The sequence below is a fragment of the Camponotus floridanus genome, unplaced genomic scaffold (genome assembly GCF_003227725.1).
Source record: "Camponotus floridanus strain SB8 unplaced genomic scaffold, Cflo_v7.5 scaffold37, whole genome shotgun sequence".
NCBI lineage: Eukaryota > Metazoa > Arthropoda > Insecta > Hymenoptera > Formicidae > Camponotus > Camponotus floridanus.
The window spans coordinates 891466-910144 of record NW_020229514.1 but is presented as its reverse complement, the minus strand read 5'-3'; the positions used below and the strand labels follow the sequence as shown (position 1 = coordinate 910144).

General features: G+C 38.7%; 1 protein-coding gene across 4 annotated transcripts; it reads left to right on the top strand.

The window, feature by feature from the left end:
- Positions 1-613: 613 nt before the first annotated feature.
- On the top strand, positions 614-18638 carry LOC105253270 (galactosylgalactosylxylosylprotein 3-beta-glucuronosyltransferase P). Of its 4 annotated transcripts, none has more exons than XM_011261181.3 (6): positions 619-942; positions 13090-13159; positions 13820-14031; positions 14232-14628; positions 14717-14874; positions 15032-18638. In XM_011261181.3, exons 3-6 carry the CDS (start codon positions 13831-13833, stop codon positions 15428-15430), a joined length of 1155 nt encoding a protein of 384 aa, XP_011259483.1. In that variant the 5' UTR covers positions 619-942; positions 13090-13159; positions 13820-13830; the 3' UTR covers positions 15431-18638. The 4 variants fall into 4 exon arrangements, with proteins under 4 accessions (XP_011259487.1, XP_011259483.1, XP_011259486.1 ...); XM_011261184.3 differs by lacking the exon at positions 619-942 and adding an exon at positions 6640-6840; XM_011261182.3 differs by lacking the exon at positions 619-942 and adding an exon at positions 6640-7049.
- The last annotated feature ends 41 nt before the right edge of the window (positions 18639-18679 follow it).

The following is an 18679-nucleotide window of genomic DNA, read 5'->3' as shown; positions in this document are numbered from 1 at the left end:
GGATTACTTAGCACGCTGACAATTTCGTACATGTCGCGTATAATAGCGATCGCCGATGAACAATGGTTACGTGTAACAATATTGACATATCAATTTACGCACGAAATACAAGCAACTTCATTTACAGAATAATTTAATAAAGGGGCAATAGAAAGTCAATTAAACGTAATAACGAATATATATATATATATATATATATATATATATATATATATATATATATATATCGAGAGTTCTACCATCATTGGAGACACGTGATTTTCAATTAGGCTTTTATAAAGTTAATCGAGAAACCCGCGACATCGATTCTCTCCGAGTTTTCGACAAATAAATCAATATCAAATATTTCACTTGTAATCCGACGAGACAATTTTTTCTCGCGCACCATAGATATAAAAAAAAGGAAAAAGAATTTTCCAATCAGTTTCCTTGCGCGGCTATTCGGAAAACTTGCTTTAGGATTATCGCAAAGCCTCGCGTCTCGGGGGAGGGTTTCCCCACCTCGACGCAGGATCGTAAAGGGCTGAAGTGGAGCGTCCGTGACGCCGAAGGGTCGCGAGCAGCTCTTTCGATCAGCCAGCCATCCAGCCAGCCATCCAGCCAGCCGGCCAGCCGCGTGAACGGGCGGCCGAAATGTCGGGCTGCCGTGCGTGCGTGTGCGTGCGGTGCATACGTATCCGCGCGGCGTCGACGGCGTCGTCGGGACGCTAGGGTACATGCGCGAGTCTCGCGTGCCGCAGCATGGCAAGTCTCGGCTCTCGGCGGCGACGGCGACGGATCTGCCCCCGCTTTTTCCCGACAGCGGAGCAGCCAGCGGTCTAGCATTCCCGTGGCGCTCTCCTCCGCAGTGTGGTGGCCGCCGCGATTGCCGATCGTTCGCCCAGACCGACTGTTCCGGCTGACGTACGCGGAGGCGGACGACGGGACACCCTCGTTACTATGGTGAGTATCGCAATGACGTTGTCATCGTCGTCGTCGTCGAAGGGAAGAACCTCCTTGGACGGTGCGACGGATTTGCGCGCGATTCCTTCGGAGACAAAAATTCCGATTACACGCGTATATACGAATGTCAAGTGCGAGTAATCCCTCTGCGTATCCGGTTTTCCGCAAAGCTCCATTTTTTTTCCGCGATTCAGACACGAGTGCGATGTTCAGTATTGAAAATTTCAGCAATTATTCACGTATGTCGTATCGCGACGATAATGATAAGAGGTTTTGGTTAACGATAAGGTTTTAGTTAACGATAAGGTGTATTAGTTGGTCTTGTACGATGTAGGATTCAGTCGAGAAACATCTGTTGGCGATTTTAATCTAACGCCACGCATATTATTATTGTCGGATTTCGCAGGGACAAAGCACGGCATTCACACGGGTTTTTCGCTTATGGTCCTAAACGTGAACATGTGTATCGTGTTCGGTGTCGTATGAACCGCGGATCATATGATCACGTTTAATGCCACGATTTTAAATGTTAATTATGTTATATATATTAAATAATTAGAATGCAATATTGTAATACAATATAAATTAAATATATTTCACGTAAACTCAATCAATTATTCACACTATTTAACGTTGAATTGGGAATTTTTTCGCTTTGAATGGACATTCATATCTTTTCGAAATATCGAGGGCAGTGTCTCGCATGTGATTCTCATAAAAGCAAACGTCACTTTAAAGAGACAAAGCGAGGAATTTGAAAAGAATTACGACGTGTCTCTCTGTCTTGATTATTCTGACATCTATCGGGATTAATCCGGGATTAATCCGAGATTAATGATTCAATGGCTTAACCTCAATTACGGTTCCTAGGAGTGAGACTCTTCTTCTTTGTCAGTTTAAATATTTGCATCGCTCGAATGCGGGGACGCGAGGGGAATCATCGGGCGAAACACTCGACGTGTTTGGTGACCGCGTTTGAGATACCGCGTTTCGGATACCTTTAATATTTATCCAAATCCGCATACACACACACACACATACACACGCACACACGAACGCACTACACACCCCATTTGCGTGGCGAGATAGTCTTCGACCGCTACCGTGGCGCTACCTTTACGGCGTGCCGATTACCAAGAGCTGGGGGTTGGGGGTGGTTGATACCGGAAGGTCAATAAGGGAAGTGGAAATGTATTTAGCCGGCTTAAGCCATCGGGAAGTTATGCCGGAGAGTGCACCGGTAAGAACATTGTCGCCTGAGCCAAGAAGCGGCGGACAAATCGCTATCGCGATTTGTTTCACGCCAATTAAAGATTCATCAGCAGTAAAGATTTATTCGCAGCGAGGATAATAGGGGAATTGCGCGATCCTCTCTCTCGAGAATAATTCTTCCGCCGTAATCGCAATTAGCGGAATTAACGATTAACGGAGACGATAGTTTTTTGATCGCTTCGCGATGAACGATTTAAGCAGAAATTCCCCGGGGAAATTACAAGTAACAGGAAACGCGTTGTCGGCATGACATTTCGAAAGAGATATCACAAGTAATTGGATTGGATGAAGCGAATTCCAGGATTTATGAAGTAAAAATGATACACAACTATTTCGTTGTGTATCATCGATCCGTAAAAAGTTCCGTTGAAAAAAAAGATAATCGATAAAAATCTCAGTTAGTTCTAGATAAACTATCTACATGTATGTTTGCTGAATATGTTTCTTCGAAGAGACTCTTTCCGTGGACGAGTTAACACGATAAAGAGTAATATAACGTTGATTCTCGATCGAATTACCTGATAGAACGACATAATCGACCGCGACCTTGATCGATCGCTAGCTGGCTTTATCCGAGCTCTCTTCCGGGCAGCACGCCAACTGTTCCTTATTGATAATCCCTCGTAATCTTCACATCTACGTGGGATCGGTCACGGAAGGTCTCTGTCCGGAGATGGCAAGCGAGATTTCCCCCTTTCGATTTACAACATTATACATCATACACGTTGGTATTATAAGTCGCGATCAATATGACGCCGGAGAGGAAAGACGGAAATGGATGGAAAACGAGAGAGAAAGAGAGGGTGGCAGACGAACGCCTCGTGAGGGGAATCCAACGAGATGCATCAAGTGCACCTTCTGGCTTTTCGAGAGAGGGGTGGAAAAAAGTTTAATTACAAGATTCTTGGCTATTGTTTCGTTAGAAAATTCTTGGCTTCCATTTTGTTGGATAGACGTGAAATTTATCCAAAATAAAAGCCAAGAATTTTCTAATGAAACAATAGCCAAGAATTTTCTGATGAAACAACAATAGCCAAGAATTTTGTAATGAAACCTTTTCCATGAATAATATCAATCGATATCGTATATAAAGTATAAATGAACTTTTGCCTATAAATATGTAAATGAAGTTTTACCCATTTATAAACACACCATCTCTCTTGTCCCTTTTAAAATTTCCGCCGCAATGTATATTGTGTCTATTTTAATTCGTTACTAATTTCATCATCATTATTATTATAAATGTGTATAAATGATTTAAGGGTGCGAATGCAAAGTTACTATCTATTTTTATATTTATTTTCAACGCTGAGTCAATATATCCGAAATTTCATCATATATTTGACTTCATTTTGATCGATGCTTTTTGCCGAAAATAAATCTTCTCTGAATTTTAATTATAGTTTAAATAACGTTGACCTTTTTGGCAATATTGATCGTTCGTACACAATTTTTAAAGATAAAATTGCAATTTCTTTTAAGCGAACAGTCGAATTATAATTTATTTTATATATATATTTAAAAAAATAATCAGACAAAAAATTTTCGAAAAAGAAATTCATAAAAATGCAAATCATAATTTCATTTTTGGATGGCGTTTCAAAAGTTTTGACATCATTTTTATATCTTCAATATCTTTTTTAAAGCTATGCTATATCTAAAAATAATTTTATAAAGTCAACATAATCCTAAAATTCTATTTTTTTTTAAATAGAAGAAATTTTAATATTTTGGTAATTTTTATTTGCATTCGCTCTCTTAACGATATATTTGTACAATACTAACGCTCGTTTTTTTTCTCCTTTTTTTGGACAACACTAGAACCTTTTCTTGATATTCTATTTATTCGTTGCACCCTCGATAAAAAGTTAACAGCAGAATCATTATCAGCTCGCGTGCGAATTTTCCCGACGCCCATGGGGCGGCTATGGGTGAAGGGCCTCGAGGGAAGGTAAAAGGGGTATCGAAAATGAAAGAGGGGGAGAGAGAATCACATGGTGTCTGCCGAGCGTTGGTTATCGACCAGCGGCGCGGTCGCCATGTGCCCTCCGAAACCGAAAGGGCGCCATAGGGTGCAACACCGGCCGCGGCAGGTCGGCCGGGAAACGAACTTCTTATTAGTTGCGCGAGGGATGGTGGTAGGCGGGGTGGGACCCTCGATAGCAAAAGTTACGTTACAAATTACGCGACCTCGCGAAATTGCACCCCCGAGAATCCCGTCTGGACGGGCGGCAACGTGCTCGGAAAATAAACGCGGAGGGGGAGCTTACACAAATATCTGCTGTCCGTCTGGAGATTCCGCTCGGCTTGAATGCGAATCGATCAAACTTCCGCGTTACATCCTTCCTCGCAGGGTCCTCGTTATCCTGCGTTGTTTGTAGTAGGGATTATCGAAAGACTGATAAATATTCCAACATTTGTAAGATAATATATTTCTATGATTTTTTTCTGTGATTTTTCTAATGCAATCAAATGGTTCCGAAAAAAATGATGCTTTCACGCGTAATTAACTAATGAGTTTCAAAGACACAGCCCGATTTAAAGATATCTATCTCGGGCGGTAATTAGACATGATGAACGCTTACATCTTTGTTTATCGATTATTGTGTAAAAATACTGATTCCGCGAATCAAATTCGTTGCGATGTCAAGCGTTTGTCATTCGCTCTGCGCGCTCGCGGAGAGAGAGATCCGGAAATTTTAATGAAATTAAACTGCCCCCGTTAGCCAAGTTCCGCGGCGCAAGTGGTGCCAATATTTAATCAGTCGATCGCGATCAATCCAACGAAACGTTGTCGGGAAATTGATTCCACGGACTAATTACTTATATACGGGTCACGTTTCGAGACCACGATTGCCCGATAAATGACAACTCGGCGCTTCATCTATTCGGGGCCGCCTCTCTTCGCCGTCCATCGATTACTCTGTACCTCATTTCGCTCCGTGTTATTGATCATTACAAGCCCTATGCGGTGCGCCCCTCTCTCTTTCTCGTATATCGGCAATCGCGAGCACGTGCTGCGTGCACGACATATCGTCCGCTATCATTTTCGCCGCTAGCGTAAGCTTTGCGGGCACCATAAATGCAAGTTATCTGATAACGGCACGCAAACACTGCGGGCAAAAATACATAGTTACAGAGCTAATTGGAAAATTAATAATTCGAGAAATTGATACGTTTTTTTTTCCCCCCCGTATGACTTATTATTTCGCAACGACCGTCGGTTTTTGCTTCTTCTTTTCATTTTCTTTTTTAATCGCGACAAAAATTGCTTCCGCCGGAGTTATTCGTGTTGCGACGTATTACTCGCATTCCTCTCGAGATCGCTTACAGCGAGTTTTTGCACGTCACGATGCGAAAAATGCGGCACGCGCGATTTCGTCATATCGAGATTTTACAACGTTGCAACATTTTTGCGCTCGCGATATTTCTTTCACGTAAAGGGAAAGTTGCTTGAAACGAGCTTTACGTATATCAGGATAGTAAAGCTTGCTTTATAAAATGAAGACACAGGAGCGTTTCTTATTTGCTTTATTCGCCGGCGGCGTGTATATACGAACGATATATTACATTTGACGGAGCTTCTCTCGGTAAAAAGCTCGACGGTATCCCGCGACATCCTGAAAATATCTTTAAATTCTATTTTTGCTTGCGCATGCAAGAGAGAAATTAATATTAGAGTAAAGAGCCTCATCCTTAATCCAGGCTTTTATTATAGAAATGCGGATAAAAATAATCCCCAAAATAAATCATTCGCCGCCATTATGCACGACATACTTCCAATATTACGCGTCGCACATGTAGGCGGCTATATTTTTGAGAAGCTAATCATACACATATCGATAAGATCGGGACACCGATACGCGAGCGGGTCGCATGAATTATTCGTCGGGCTTTTCAGAGTTGTTCGATTTGGATTCTATCGCGAAACGTTACGGTCAGAAATATCCCGGTTTTCGCGAACGAAACAGACAAGAAATAAGGTAACAAAACCTTGTATTTTTTTCACGGGACTCCGGCGAATAAATATAAATATTGTACGCGTTCTCGTTGCAAAACGGAAATTGCGTGTGTCGTGCACGATATACGTCCGTCCTCTCTCTTTTTCTCTCTCATTTCGCGACGAAATTTATTATTTATCGCTCCTAATTATCTCGCGTATATATCTTTGAAACGAGGCAAACTCTTTGCACGATTCTTCTCTTCGAGGGAGACCCCGATCGATGGATTTAAACGTTCGCCGACCTGAAAACGCGCCGCTGCACCTCTCAAGTACCGAATTACCGCAATCTGCTAATAGATTCTGCCACGTGATCCGTGGACCGTGCGCAGCACGCACACGTGGGGACACGGCTGTCTCTCTTTCTCTGTCGTGCGGTCCTCTGGTAGTGGGGCATATTACGAACGACGTTACAGAAGTGGCCACGCGAGTAGGAGGAAACCGGAGGAAATGATTCAGTGTCGAGCGAGCCGCGATTGCGTTTCTCGTTTTGCTAGCTGTCAGAGTCATTGTCAATTTCATCATCGCGATTCCGATGGGACGACGTAAACGGGATAGGTTCCGAGATGCTCCCAATCGCGTCGATTACGCGGGATCTCTCGTAGGATGAATATTAACGGAAGAAGGTGACCTGATTAATCCGCCGAAGAGAACGGCCTCGAAAACGTGCCATGTGATTAGGACGCGTTGATGAAAAATTGATTCGCGACTGCTCTCGGCGATGAGCGCGTTAATTTGCCCGATTCTACGCCGCAGCTTACGAGCGATAAGTATTTCTGGCGAAGGAAACTGAAATTAACTGACGCGTTTATCGTCCTCGGTTTCCGCCGAGTTGGTTGGTATAAGCGATTGAATAAATAATGACTAACACGCTTTATATTTATACGCCAACAAAATCTGGGAGAATCGGTATTCTATTATTAATTTCTTTCGAGAGACGAGATTATACAGAGAAAAATGTATACTGTATTCAAGTAAATATTATTTATTTCAAGTATATCATAAGTTTGTATATCCGCAAATATAACACAAGTTCATCGCAAGCATTAAATTTCATTGAATATATTCTGAATTTTAGCAAGTGCAGTATTTTCAAGAATATTAAATTAAAACAAAAATTTGACTTGCATAGAGTTGGCGTAAAGTAAGTTTGATTTTTCTTTGATACAACTTTATAATATTCTTGAAGGGAAAATAAATTCTTCTTTCGAGTACATGATAATGAGATTTTCTAACACTGTGATAAGTATATTTTAAAACTATTATCAAGAATATATTTTTTGTTGAAGAAAATTATTACTTGAAAAAAAAAATAAACTGAGTAATCGCTTTTCTTGTAGAATGATATTTTTCTCTGTGTAACATGCATAGATGTCTCTTTCTCCAAGTTACTTCAATGTCTTAGGAACACATTTGAAGTAACTGACAAATATCCACGATATTATTTTAAAGTCACACGCATATAAAATTCCTTTGTCGCTAGGAAACCAATCAGCTTCGCACAAAACATATTTTCGTTTGCAAGAGAATACATTAATCTCAAGAGTTGTACAGTTAATTCTCCTTGCTTGGAGTTTGCGTCGTAAAACACGATAAAATCGCAGATATGTATGATTTAAAATGCGCGTTTATGCCTTGAAAATAGAGACAGATAAAATCGTTTTAATGTGAAAAAGTTGCTGCGAAAGTACGAGCCGTGAAAGAGATGTTCAACTCGATAAGAAGTGTTTTCGTTCTCGCGCTGATATTTCGACAGCGAGTTCAGCTTTCGATTCGGGTAAAGAGAGAAAATTTAATTAATCGGAGCTGAGAGTAGAACTGTGTTTGGCACGAGCTGGTAAAAAGTGCGCGGTATAAAAGTTGTTGGATAGAGTTTGGCGATATCGCCGAGTTTCTAAATCACGCCGCATGCGGTTTGTATCGGCTTCATGCACCTTGAGTGACGCATAATAATCGCGTGGCGCTCATGACTTGGATTTAAATGTGGGATTTGCCGATCATTGTATTCGTTTCGCATTAATAACGCAGAATATAATAACAAAGCATCCCCTTGCACGAGCGATACGTAACGCATGTTACGAAACTCGCTGAGAAAAAAATCCGGTTGCATTAATTAGAATTCTGGTAGATTCAATCAACCAGTATGTCTGTTGGAAAATGGACGAACCAGAATTCTTGTAGAAATTGCCAGATGAATCTGATTAATTTCTTCCTGTTAAATTTACCAAATTTTCTAGTTAATAATACTAAACTCGCTAGCACCAAATCGTCTAAAATTTTTTCCATCTAATCTCAAAAGTCTGTTTAATATTCTGAATTCCAACAAGATTGGATAAATTCAATCCAGATTATTGAATAAATAATTTTAAATTCGATTTGTTAGAAATTAAACTGATAAACAGTGATGCAAGAAGAGGATGCAGCTCAAACACACGCAATTAGAGAGCTAGCCTCTTTCTGGCATTACTGCTCGTAAGAGAAAAAAATATACTTTGGATTTAATATTAATACTAGTTCTTAATACTAGTTTCTATATACATTTCATGGTAAATACGAGTTAAGTTAAGAAGCAAGCAAAAAAATTAATGTAACAAGAAATTTTATAGATCCAAAACCAGAAAATACCTAATCAAATCCTTATAGTAAAATCTATTAAACGTTCTAGTTATAAAAAATCAAGTCTTATCATTATAACTAGAAATTCTTGTTTGATTTAATCAAAATGCCTTCAATCATACATGTCTTGTTGGTACAATCAAACGATTTTTCCTAGTGCGTTAAATAAAAAAAAACAATATAATCCGCAGCTCCTTATATGTCACAACTCTTTTTAATATCTCGAAAATACGATAAATTTCGTCTTTAGATATGTATGGATTCGATGATAAACATGTTAAATCAAATGACAAACTGCTCCGATAATCGATACTGCTCCGATAATCGATACTGCTCCGATTCGTAAACTGATTTAGATTAGAAACGCGATCCTATCTTGATTATCTAACGACATGTTTAGTTAATGCGAGAAGTAATCAACTACGAAATTCTCATGCAAACGAAAACGAAGAAGAATCACCGATCGAGCCGCTCGTTTTCCCGCATTCTAATTAGTAATTTATGCGATTTCTCCTCCACTCCGTCATTTCTCTCGTTCCGCCTTTATCACGACCGTCCAATTACGAAAGCTCGCAAAATCTCTGGCAAGACAGCTGTTGTAATTATTAACTGATGAGATCACCGATGAGCAATCGACAACAATCTCGGACGAGACCGATCGATCGTGCAATTTCTCGCATCAGAATATCTTATCACTGAAAAAATTGCCACTTATCTTTATAATAATATTTATAATAATCCTACTAAATAGATGCCTAGAGGATTCTTTTAATTTAAGAGGAAAATCTTCTAAAAAGATATTCTTATATTAAATATTTTTATTGTATATTAAATATTTTTAACAGGTAAGATGGGTATAATGGGATGTTTTTTTATTATTTTTGACAGGTATAATGGGATGTTTTTTTTATTATTTAATATTTGAGTTGCGCAGAAGCAAATTAAGAAGATATTCTTATTCATTGAGAGGACTTTATTTCAAAAATACAATTTTTTCAGTGTGTATATATATATATATATATATATATATATATAGAGAGAGAGAGAGAGAGAGAGAGAGAGAGAGAGAGAGAGAATGCTTGACAGCGATCGTTAAAATCGAATAAAATATATTGTTTCTTTTATTCTTGATTACTCGAATAAAAATAGTGATAAAAAATCTCTCAAATATTCAATATACGTTCGGAAATATTCAATAGACGTTCGAATAAATCGCGAAAAATCTCAAACAGATAACTGTCATTTTATATTCTTTTTATAAATCTTGCTACATACACGTGATATTTTAATACTTTGTCTTTTCGTGAAATCTTCCATTCGGTGTTTTGCATCGATCGATCGCTGCGTCTCTAGAAAACATAATTCCAAGGGAAACCGTATCGGGATTTATCGAGGAAGCCGCGTCGCGCTGGATTAGGCGCATTTGTGTCGCAGTACTTAATTACGAAGATCGATCGAGAGCAAATTGCTATCTTTTCCGTCATTTAATCGAACCGAAATTCACCGAAACGTCCAATTTATTTTGCTCTTTCTATCTGTCCACGTAGATGAAATATTATCGATGCTACCGATTTGAATCTCGCTGATTACAATATCTTTTCGTGCAACCAACATAACGAAAAAAAACATTATTATCGCGATAATGAAAGTGTTTTGCGTTAATTAATTTGGGTTGTCCCAAAAATAAAAAATAATATAAAACCTGATATCACAAAATCGATAGAAGTCATATCTCGGAATCGATAAGTTTAAAAGTGCTATATCAAAATATCAATAAATTTAATTAAATTTTATTAATATAACAAAAATTAAGTAAATTTTCCATGTTATTGTTTTATTAATATAACAAAAGCAAGAGAAAGCGTCATATGTATTATCTTCGCACTTATCATCTGCGATGCACTTATCTCGATAGTTTTCTCACAGAGACCTTCGTTCGTTAACTGCTTTTACGTTTTGACAAGCTGACACATTTAAAATGAATTAGATTCAACTGAAATTGATCGTAGAGAGCCGTGACATGACGTAAATCTTTAATCGATGCGAATGTACTTTCGAGTTTTTGTAAAATATTTCCTTGTTACGCTGGGAGTGCCCGACAAGGAAAAATAAGACATAGATCTTATCGCTATCGGCCTTAGATCTTCGCCGCTGACAATGCGCGAGACGTAAAATAGTGCGTTCGCGGTGTGTGTGACGTAGGACGAGGGACGGCGTTAAATCCTCGTGTAATTTAGAGCGGTCGTTCTGCACATGACGTGGCTTATATATAAGATATAGCGGGACTCGTTGAAATTAGAAGAGAACGTTCTCTCTCGGTCGCGCAAAGTGCGAGGCCTTTAAAAGTTTCATTATAGACGAACATTATCGAAAAGTGTGCTTGCGCGTATCCTTCGTTTAGCAAAGTAATTAATGTGGAAAAGATGAAGAGATTAGGAAGAGATAAAATTTAATGACACTGCAATAATGAAAAGGAAAAAGTAGATAAAAAAACAGCAACGATAAAAAAACAGTTGTAATTATCATAAATTATAAGTCTTAGCGGCAACATTGTGTTTAAAATTATTATTACTTACGCACAAGGTTAATATTCAACATTATAGTACACAGAGAAAAATATTATTCTACTGCCAAGAAAAGCGATTACTCCGTTTATTTTTTTTTAAGTAATAGTTTTCTTCAACAAAGAATATATTCTTGATAATAATCTTAAAATATACTCATCACAATTTTTGTTTTAATTTAATATTCTTGACTAAAATACTGCATTTACTAAAGGCCAGAATATATTCAATGAAATTTAATGCTTGTGATATATTTGCGGATATACAAACTTATGATATACTTCAAATAAATAATATTTACTTGAATACAGTATACATTTTTCTCTGTGTAATAATTATAAAAACAGAAATCGCAACCATTATTATTTTTTATTATACTTGATTCTTTTCCTCAGGATAATAGATTACACGACGTGGCATTGTTACTCTTTTAATCGACACATTAACATATATACATTTTGCAAACTTCGTAGATATCGTTAAGGACCTATTGTTCGTTCAAGTGAGGGGCAACAAAATCGCGAGAGATCGGAGGGAAGGGACGATTATTAATGCCAGACGGCCGACATGTGAATCTCTCGATGTCGAGGGGAAGGAATAATCGCGATAAAGGCGGAAGTCGGGCGGAAGTGAGAGTATGGAGTGAAAAATAGGGAAAAGGGGATTGAAATTGTACGCGATTATTATTGCTCTCGCGGATCGTTCAGCGGGAGAAGAGGGGAAAAGGCGGGGGGTTCGCGCATCCCCCGGGAGTCATGAACTCCTGGCGTCGTCGTATCGTTCGTACGTAGATAAATCCCGAGTGTTATCGCTCGCTCGTTAGCAACGACGACGGGATCCCGCATTAAACATCGCTCGCTTTATCGCCCACGACTTCGCGATCTTGACGGATGTCCTTCCGGTGTGCGTTATCGCGGGCCGACACGCTTGCGCCCGTCGAACGAACCGGGCCTCGGGGAGAAGGATGCCGATGTGCCTCGACCCGCGAAAATAATTAGACTCGAGAGGACCGTCCTCCTTTCCGATCGTGCGAGAGAGTGGAAGTTGCGCATGTTTGCGACTTAAAGAATTAATTAAGTACACTGAGAAAAAAATCTGATTGCATTAATTAGAAATCTGGTAGATTCGATCAGTATGTCTGTTGGAAAAAGGACGAATCAGAATTCCTTTATTTATTATGGAATTACCAGGTGAATATGATTAACTCCTTCCTGTTGAATTTACCAAATTTTCTCTTGTTAATAATAAATTTACTTAAAAAAATAGCACTGTGTCCATGTTTAGTTAATATAACAAACAATTTTATGGATCCAACTAGAAAACACTAACCAAATTCTTGTAGTAAAATCAATTAAACATTCTAAGTCTCTAGTTATAAAAAATCGAATCTTATTGTGATAACTAGAAATTCTGTTTATTGATACAATCAAGCGATTTTTCTCAGTGTATAGATGCATCTCGCACGAATCCCGAATACATTATCCCCGGTGAGAATCGTAGGCGATACTTAAAGTTGGTCGCGAGAAAATGTCCATTTCCCGATAATTCGCAAACAAGTCTAATAAATTATCGTTGCTATTAGGCTCTTTTTCTCTTTTCCTCTTTCTCTCTCCCTCTCTCCCTCTCTCTCTAGAAGTATAAAGTTTGCGAAGAGATATTACGAGCGTTACAACAGTTAATTATGTCTGATGACAGAGCAAGAAGCAGCTCGCGATTCAGGAGAGGCAGAGGAAACGACGAAACAGTCGACACATGTAGCATTCGGGTGAGTGAACGTCTTTGTTTTCATTTTCTCAACTCGACGAGATATTATCCGAGAGCGATCCGACGTTTTTCATTCGAGATGTAACCTACGTTAATCCTAATATGTAGAACACGAGAGAAATATAGAACGTTTCAACGCAACGTCGAGTTTTAATTTATAGATCTTCCCGCTAGTTATCTTCGCGTATTTTTATTCGTAATTAAATTTACATTTTATAATTTGCACGAGATATGTTCTATAATATTTGCGAACGAGGCGCTTTTCCCCTTCCTCACGAATGGGATTGAAACGTGAATTAGATTAAAATTGGAATCTCATGCTCCGGAGAAAATACGGAAGCGGAACGGGAAAGTAACTGCTATCTGTCAAGTAGAGAAAAGTTGGAGTAAGTTGAAGCGATAAATTCTTAAATTCTAAAGTCCGATCCATCTTCCAGTCCCATTGTCCATTATTAAGCCATTATAGTATTAGAGTGTAAGAAAAAAAAAACATTATAGCTCGTTTGACGCGTGTTAAAAATCTAAATACATCATCTGCTCTTTCATCGCGTCGCTCCATTAAAAAGTTTCGTTCTCTATTAAAGTCTCGTAATACGTATTTATTATGCACCAGATCCTTGTTATTTATCATATTTCCGGACATTGCATTTTCTGCACCCAGGCATCGGTATAATGAAGCCGTCCATGAAGATGGGAGTGATCGCTTTGATAGGGATCTGCGTAGTTTTTTATCAGTATCACCTGTCCACCGGCGTTACTTTCGATCAAGTAACGGCCTTCAATGCGGACAATCCCGCGGAAGACACCGGGGATTTGCCGGTCGGTGAAGAGAGCGATAACTACAGCAAAACCCCGAGGATCTCCGAGGACATGGTAAATAGACAGAAATAACGATTAGCAATTACCGCTCGATTACGAGAGAATTAATTACTCATTAATTTCCGTAAATGCGTTTTGCTACAACTATTGGCTTTCCTCGCCTGACGGGGAATTATTCTATTTCATTCATTATTATATTTCAGTCAATATAAATTAATTATGCATCAGCTACAATTATCCTTTTTTTTTTGCAGATTCGGTATGCCGTGTACCGAGTACAAATTACTAACGGCCTGAGTCCGGAGATCAGCTCGATGCTCGTGCAAGAGCTTATCAATCAGTTAAGTAAAAATGTCTCGGCGGCCTCGAGAAATAATCCCAAGCTTTCGCTTTTGCAATCGCAACCGCCCGCGACAATGACACATAAGACGGTACCGCCGAATCCTTCCGAAGAACCCTCCGAGGAAACCCTCTACATTATCACGCCGACATATCGAAGACCCGAGCAGATTCCTGAACTCACCAGGATGGCGCACACCTTGATGTTGATCAAGAATGTGCATTGGCTCGTTATCGAGGACGCTACGGTCGCTACCAAGCAAGTTACCAAGCTATTGGAACGAACGGGTTTAAAGTTCGATCATTTAATCGGTAATAGCGTATAATAGTTTATATACGTATAAACCTGTCGTGGGCAATATCTGCGGTGGCGTTAAACTATGACTTCATGTTATCGCAGCTCCGATGCCGGAGAAATATAAACTCAAGAAAGGTGCGAAGCCGCGGGGAGTGTCCAACAGAAATCGCGGTTTACAATGGATCAGGGCGAATGCCACGAGAGGCGTGTTCTACTTCGCCGACGACGACAATACTTATGATATTGAGCTTTTCGACGAGGTAAGTTAAGATCACAAAGGTGTATTTTCGCTACAGCGTATTTTCACTGTATGAAAGATCTGATATTTCTCTGGGAAAAATCCTTCTCGAAGATATCTAAGGAATTCTGTATATTCTGTATATTCGCAATTCTACAATAACGTGCGCGTTTATTCAGATCCGCAAGACGAAGACGGTGTCGATGTTTCCGGTGGGGCTGTGCACCAAGTTCGGATTGAGTTCGCCCATCCTGAAGAACGGCAAGTTTGCCGGGTTTTACGACGGCTGGGTGGCCGGTCGGAAGTTCCCGGTGGACATGGCCGGATTCGCCGTGAACGTCAAGTTCCTGCATCAGCGACCCAACGCCAGCATGCCGTTTCGCGCGGGTTACGAGGAGGACGGCTTCCTGAAGAGCCTGGCACCGTTCGAGCCGCGAGACGCTCAGCTTCTGGCGGATAATTGTACCAAGGTGCTCGCCTGGCATACGCAGACGAAGAAGAACGAGCCGAGCGCGGCGTTGGACATGAAGCTGTACGGCTCGACGAATCTGGTCAAGCTCAAGCAGCAGATAGTATGATGCCGACGACGACATACGTCGTCGAGGACTCGAATCTGAATCTTGTGTGATCCCGCCGCCCCTCCTTCGCACTAGTTCATCGGATATCACACTCCAAGGGAATTCCTAGGTGCGGAAAAACTGTGCGATTCAGTGCCTAAAGTATTTGCCCTCTCTCTCTATCGGTTGAGAGCGGGACCGTTATTATTACCTTTAAGCGTAGCCGATAAAACGATCGTTTTTTTATCAGCTTTTACACATCCGCAACAACTAGTTCACCCCAAAGATCCGCCTTTAGTTTGAGAAAGGAAACTGCGGGGGGAAAAGTAGAATCCAGAGTGACGCTTTAGTCGCAGCGTAACGATAGAAATTTACGCTTAGACAGTTCGAAATCGTTTCTCTTTTCTTATTTTCTAGCATTTTCGTTTCCGTAAAAACGTGAAAAGAGAGTCGAATTTCTTCGTTGGAATAATCGACAAAAATACGAGGTAGTTACTAATCGAAGGTCGTGCGTCATTTCTAAATATCGCGTATAAATATCGAGAGAAGTCGCACACTTTGTAGATGAACGACCAAAGAAAGCAAACGGGTCATTCGCTGTAACGCTAAGCTCTTGTTATCTTTATTCTACTTAAGGGATTTGTCCCGTGTGAATTTGACAAATATATATTCTCTATTCCATTCTATTCCATTAGCAAAGTTCCATTCCTAAACTTGCTCTTATATAAGACGCGAGGTCAAAGATGATTTGACGAAGAAAAACAAAAAAGAGTGAAAAATATTTGAATCATGTCGATCACGCGACTTTACTTTTAGGTGATTTTACGCTCCTCGAGTTCACGGTTGATCTATCTCTCAGCTCGTGAACCTGATACCGTTCGTTAATGTAGTTACCATGATGTTTAACGATCGTTGGATCGTCATCTAATCCTGCCCCGCCTCTTTACACGATTAGCAAGTATAGATGATTATGAGGTAGAGAGTTAAAGCAAGTCTCTTAATAAGAACTCCTCGTACTTTCAAGATTATACAAATATTCAATATTATACTCAAAAGATTACAAAAGAATAAATTTAAAGCGTTAAAATGTGTACGTGAAAGTCGAAATTTAATATTTGAAAATTTGCCGACAGATTAGAAATTATTACGAGGACTTCTGATTAAGAAAATTTCTTCGATAGATATTTCCAATTGAAAAATGTGAAGTTTGGAATGCATGAGATATATATTGTATATTTCGCTAAATATTTTTTATTTACATAGAGCTTTCTTTAGGAATTATTTTCTTATATTCTTTAGGAATCGCGGTTACAATATAAATCTAAATAAAAAAAAAAAAAGATTGCATATCGTTATCATTAGTCCGAATAAAATCAGAATAATGTGAAAAGTTAATTTATACGACTGAACAACAAGAATATTTATGTATGCTATAAATATTACTTACTACAAGTATTTTCAACCGTCTTTGACTGAATAGGAATACTTTTAATTAAATCGCGTTCTTGAGTTACTTTTTTATTTTCATTATAATTTGTTCATTTCATCAACACATTAATTATTATCACATTGTGAGATTATTAACAAAAATAACGGATATAATCAAACGAAGTATTGCGTTATCGTGCGTGCGTGCGTGCGTGTTTACGTGTGTATAGGAAATATGTACTTTCTAGAAAGACATGATATTTAAAGCTACATTTGACTCTTCTTGCACAATATAGTTCGCGCGAGTCGCGCTTTTAAAGACCCGATCTCTTTTAGGATTAAAAAAACCTAGGAAATAAGAAAGCTACGCACCGAGTGCAAAATCCAAAGAATTACATATTAATCACATATTCATCTGTGTGGAGATTATGAAAAAAGATCGAGGTATCGAATCACGACGTACAGTGGAACTTTGATATAAATCCATTTCTGTGAAATTTCCATCTCTGTGAATACTTTCGTTACTATAACATATCGCTATCAAAAAATTCGACCAATGTTGGATCAAATATACAACCTTATCTAATTTCCTACAACTTTTTTCTCATATACAAATATTTCAAATATATTATATTACAACAGTTTATTTAAAAGTAGAATATAACATAGTTATTTTAAACGAGCAACTCTCGTATTTTAAATTTAATTGTATAAAGTCATTGATTAGAGTAATTATCTCGATCGGCTTAATTAATTCTTAGATATTAGGAGTGTTCTGCTGTACAAACGCTCGAAAAGCTATGAAAAGATAAAAAGAAGAGCTTTCTTGTTACATTTCATATCTTGTACTGTTAGTTAGTATTACTTATCTAGAAATATCCTCGATCATAGATCTAAAATCGATATCGAACAATTTCATGTCGTTTAGTTAAATCAGAGTGCCGATATAACTTAGATTTAATTTAATAGAAATGACATTTTTCGACACGAATATAATTTTCTTTTCTCCACGACACTTTGATTTTCCGATATGATTTCGCGATCTTTTTATCTACTCTATCTAACGTGTGACGCTTTATAGCGATAGACTCCAGCGCGTGGATGATAATAAAATTTATCGCTAGAGCGTGAACTATATCGTGTCTTTATGACACCAAAACTTGAGAAACTATATATCTATGCGTTAAAATTGCACTATGCATAAATCGATTAAATGTCGAAAGCGTAAAGATAACTCCCAATCACATATCCTGCTGGAATGTGCGGAGGATTATGTACAGAAAATATTTACGTTCCAGATTGATCTATACGGATACGGTTCGCGCAATAAATTCACGACAAGCAATACGTGCGATCTTCGTGCGATTAGATTGTAGAGAGAGAAAGAGAATGAGTGAGTGGGAGAGGCAGAGAGAGAAATGAATGATTATCTTTGTTTTATTAAACGGTTCGAAATGTGTCGGGAATAAAGCGTCTTGGTTTACATTTTGAAAAATTTTAGAGTACTTAGCGCGTTGATTCGATACTATTTGTGATATACGATTGTATTGTTTTAAAATATCAATTGAAAAACGGCGAAGATAAGCTGCCGATGTCTCGTCGCAAGTAATGCTCAAAGTCCGGCAATTTAGACGCCGAGTGATACAATGTATATGCGTGAATCGGGGAAAAATTGTATATATACAACTTTTTATTTCTAAAAAAAAATAATTAAGCTTTTGTTATATACCCGTATCCTATGCAGATCCGAAAGAATTGGCGGCCAGCTTTTCGAGAAATAAAAAAAATCTATTATATTGAATTTATTTTTTTCTCAATTTAATATTTATATAAAAATCTGGA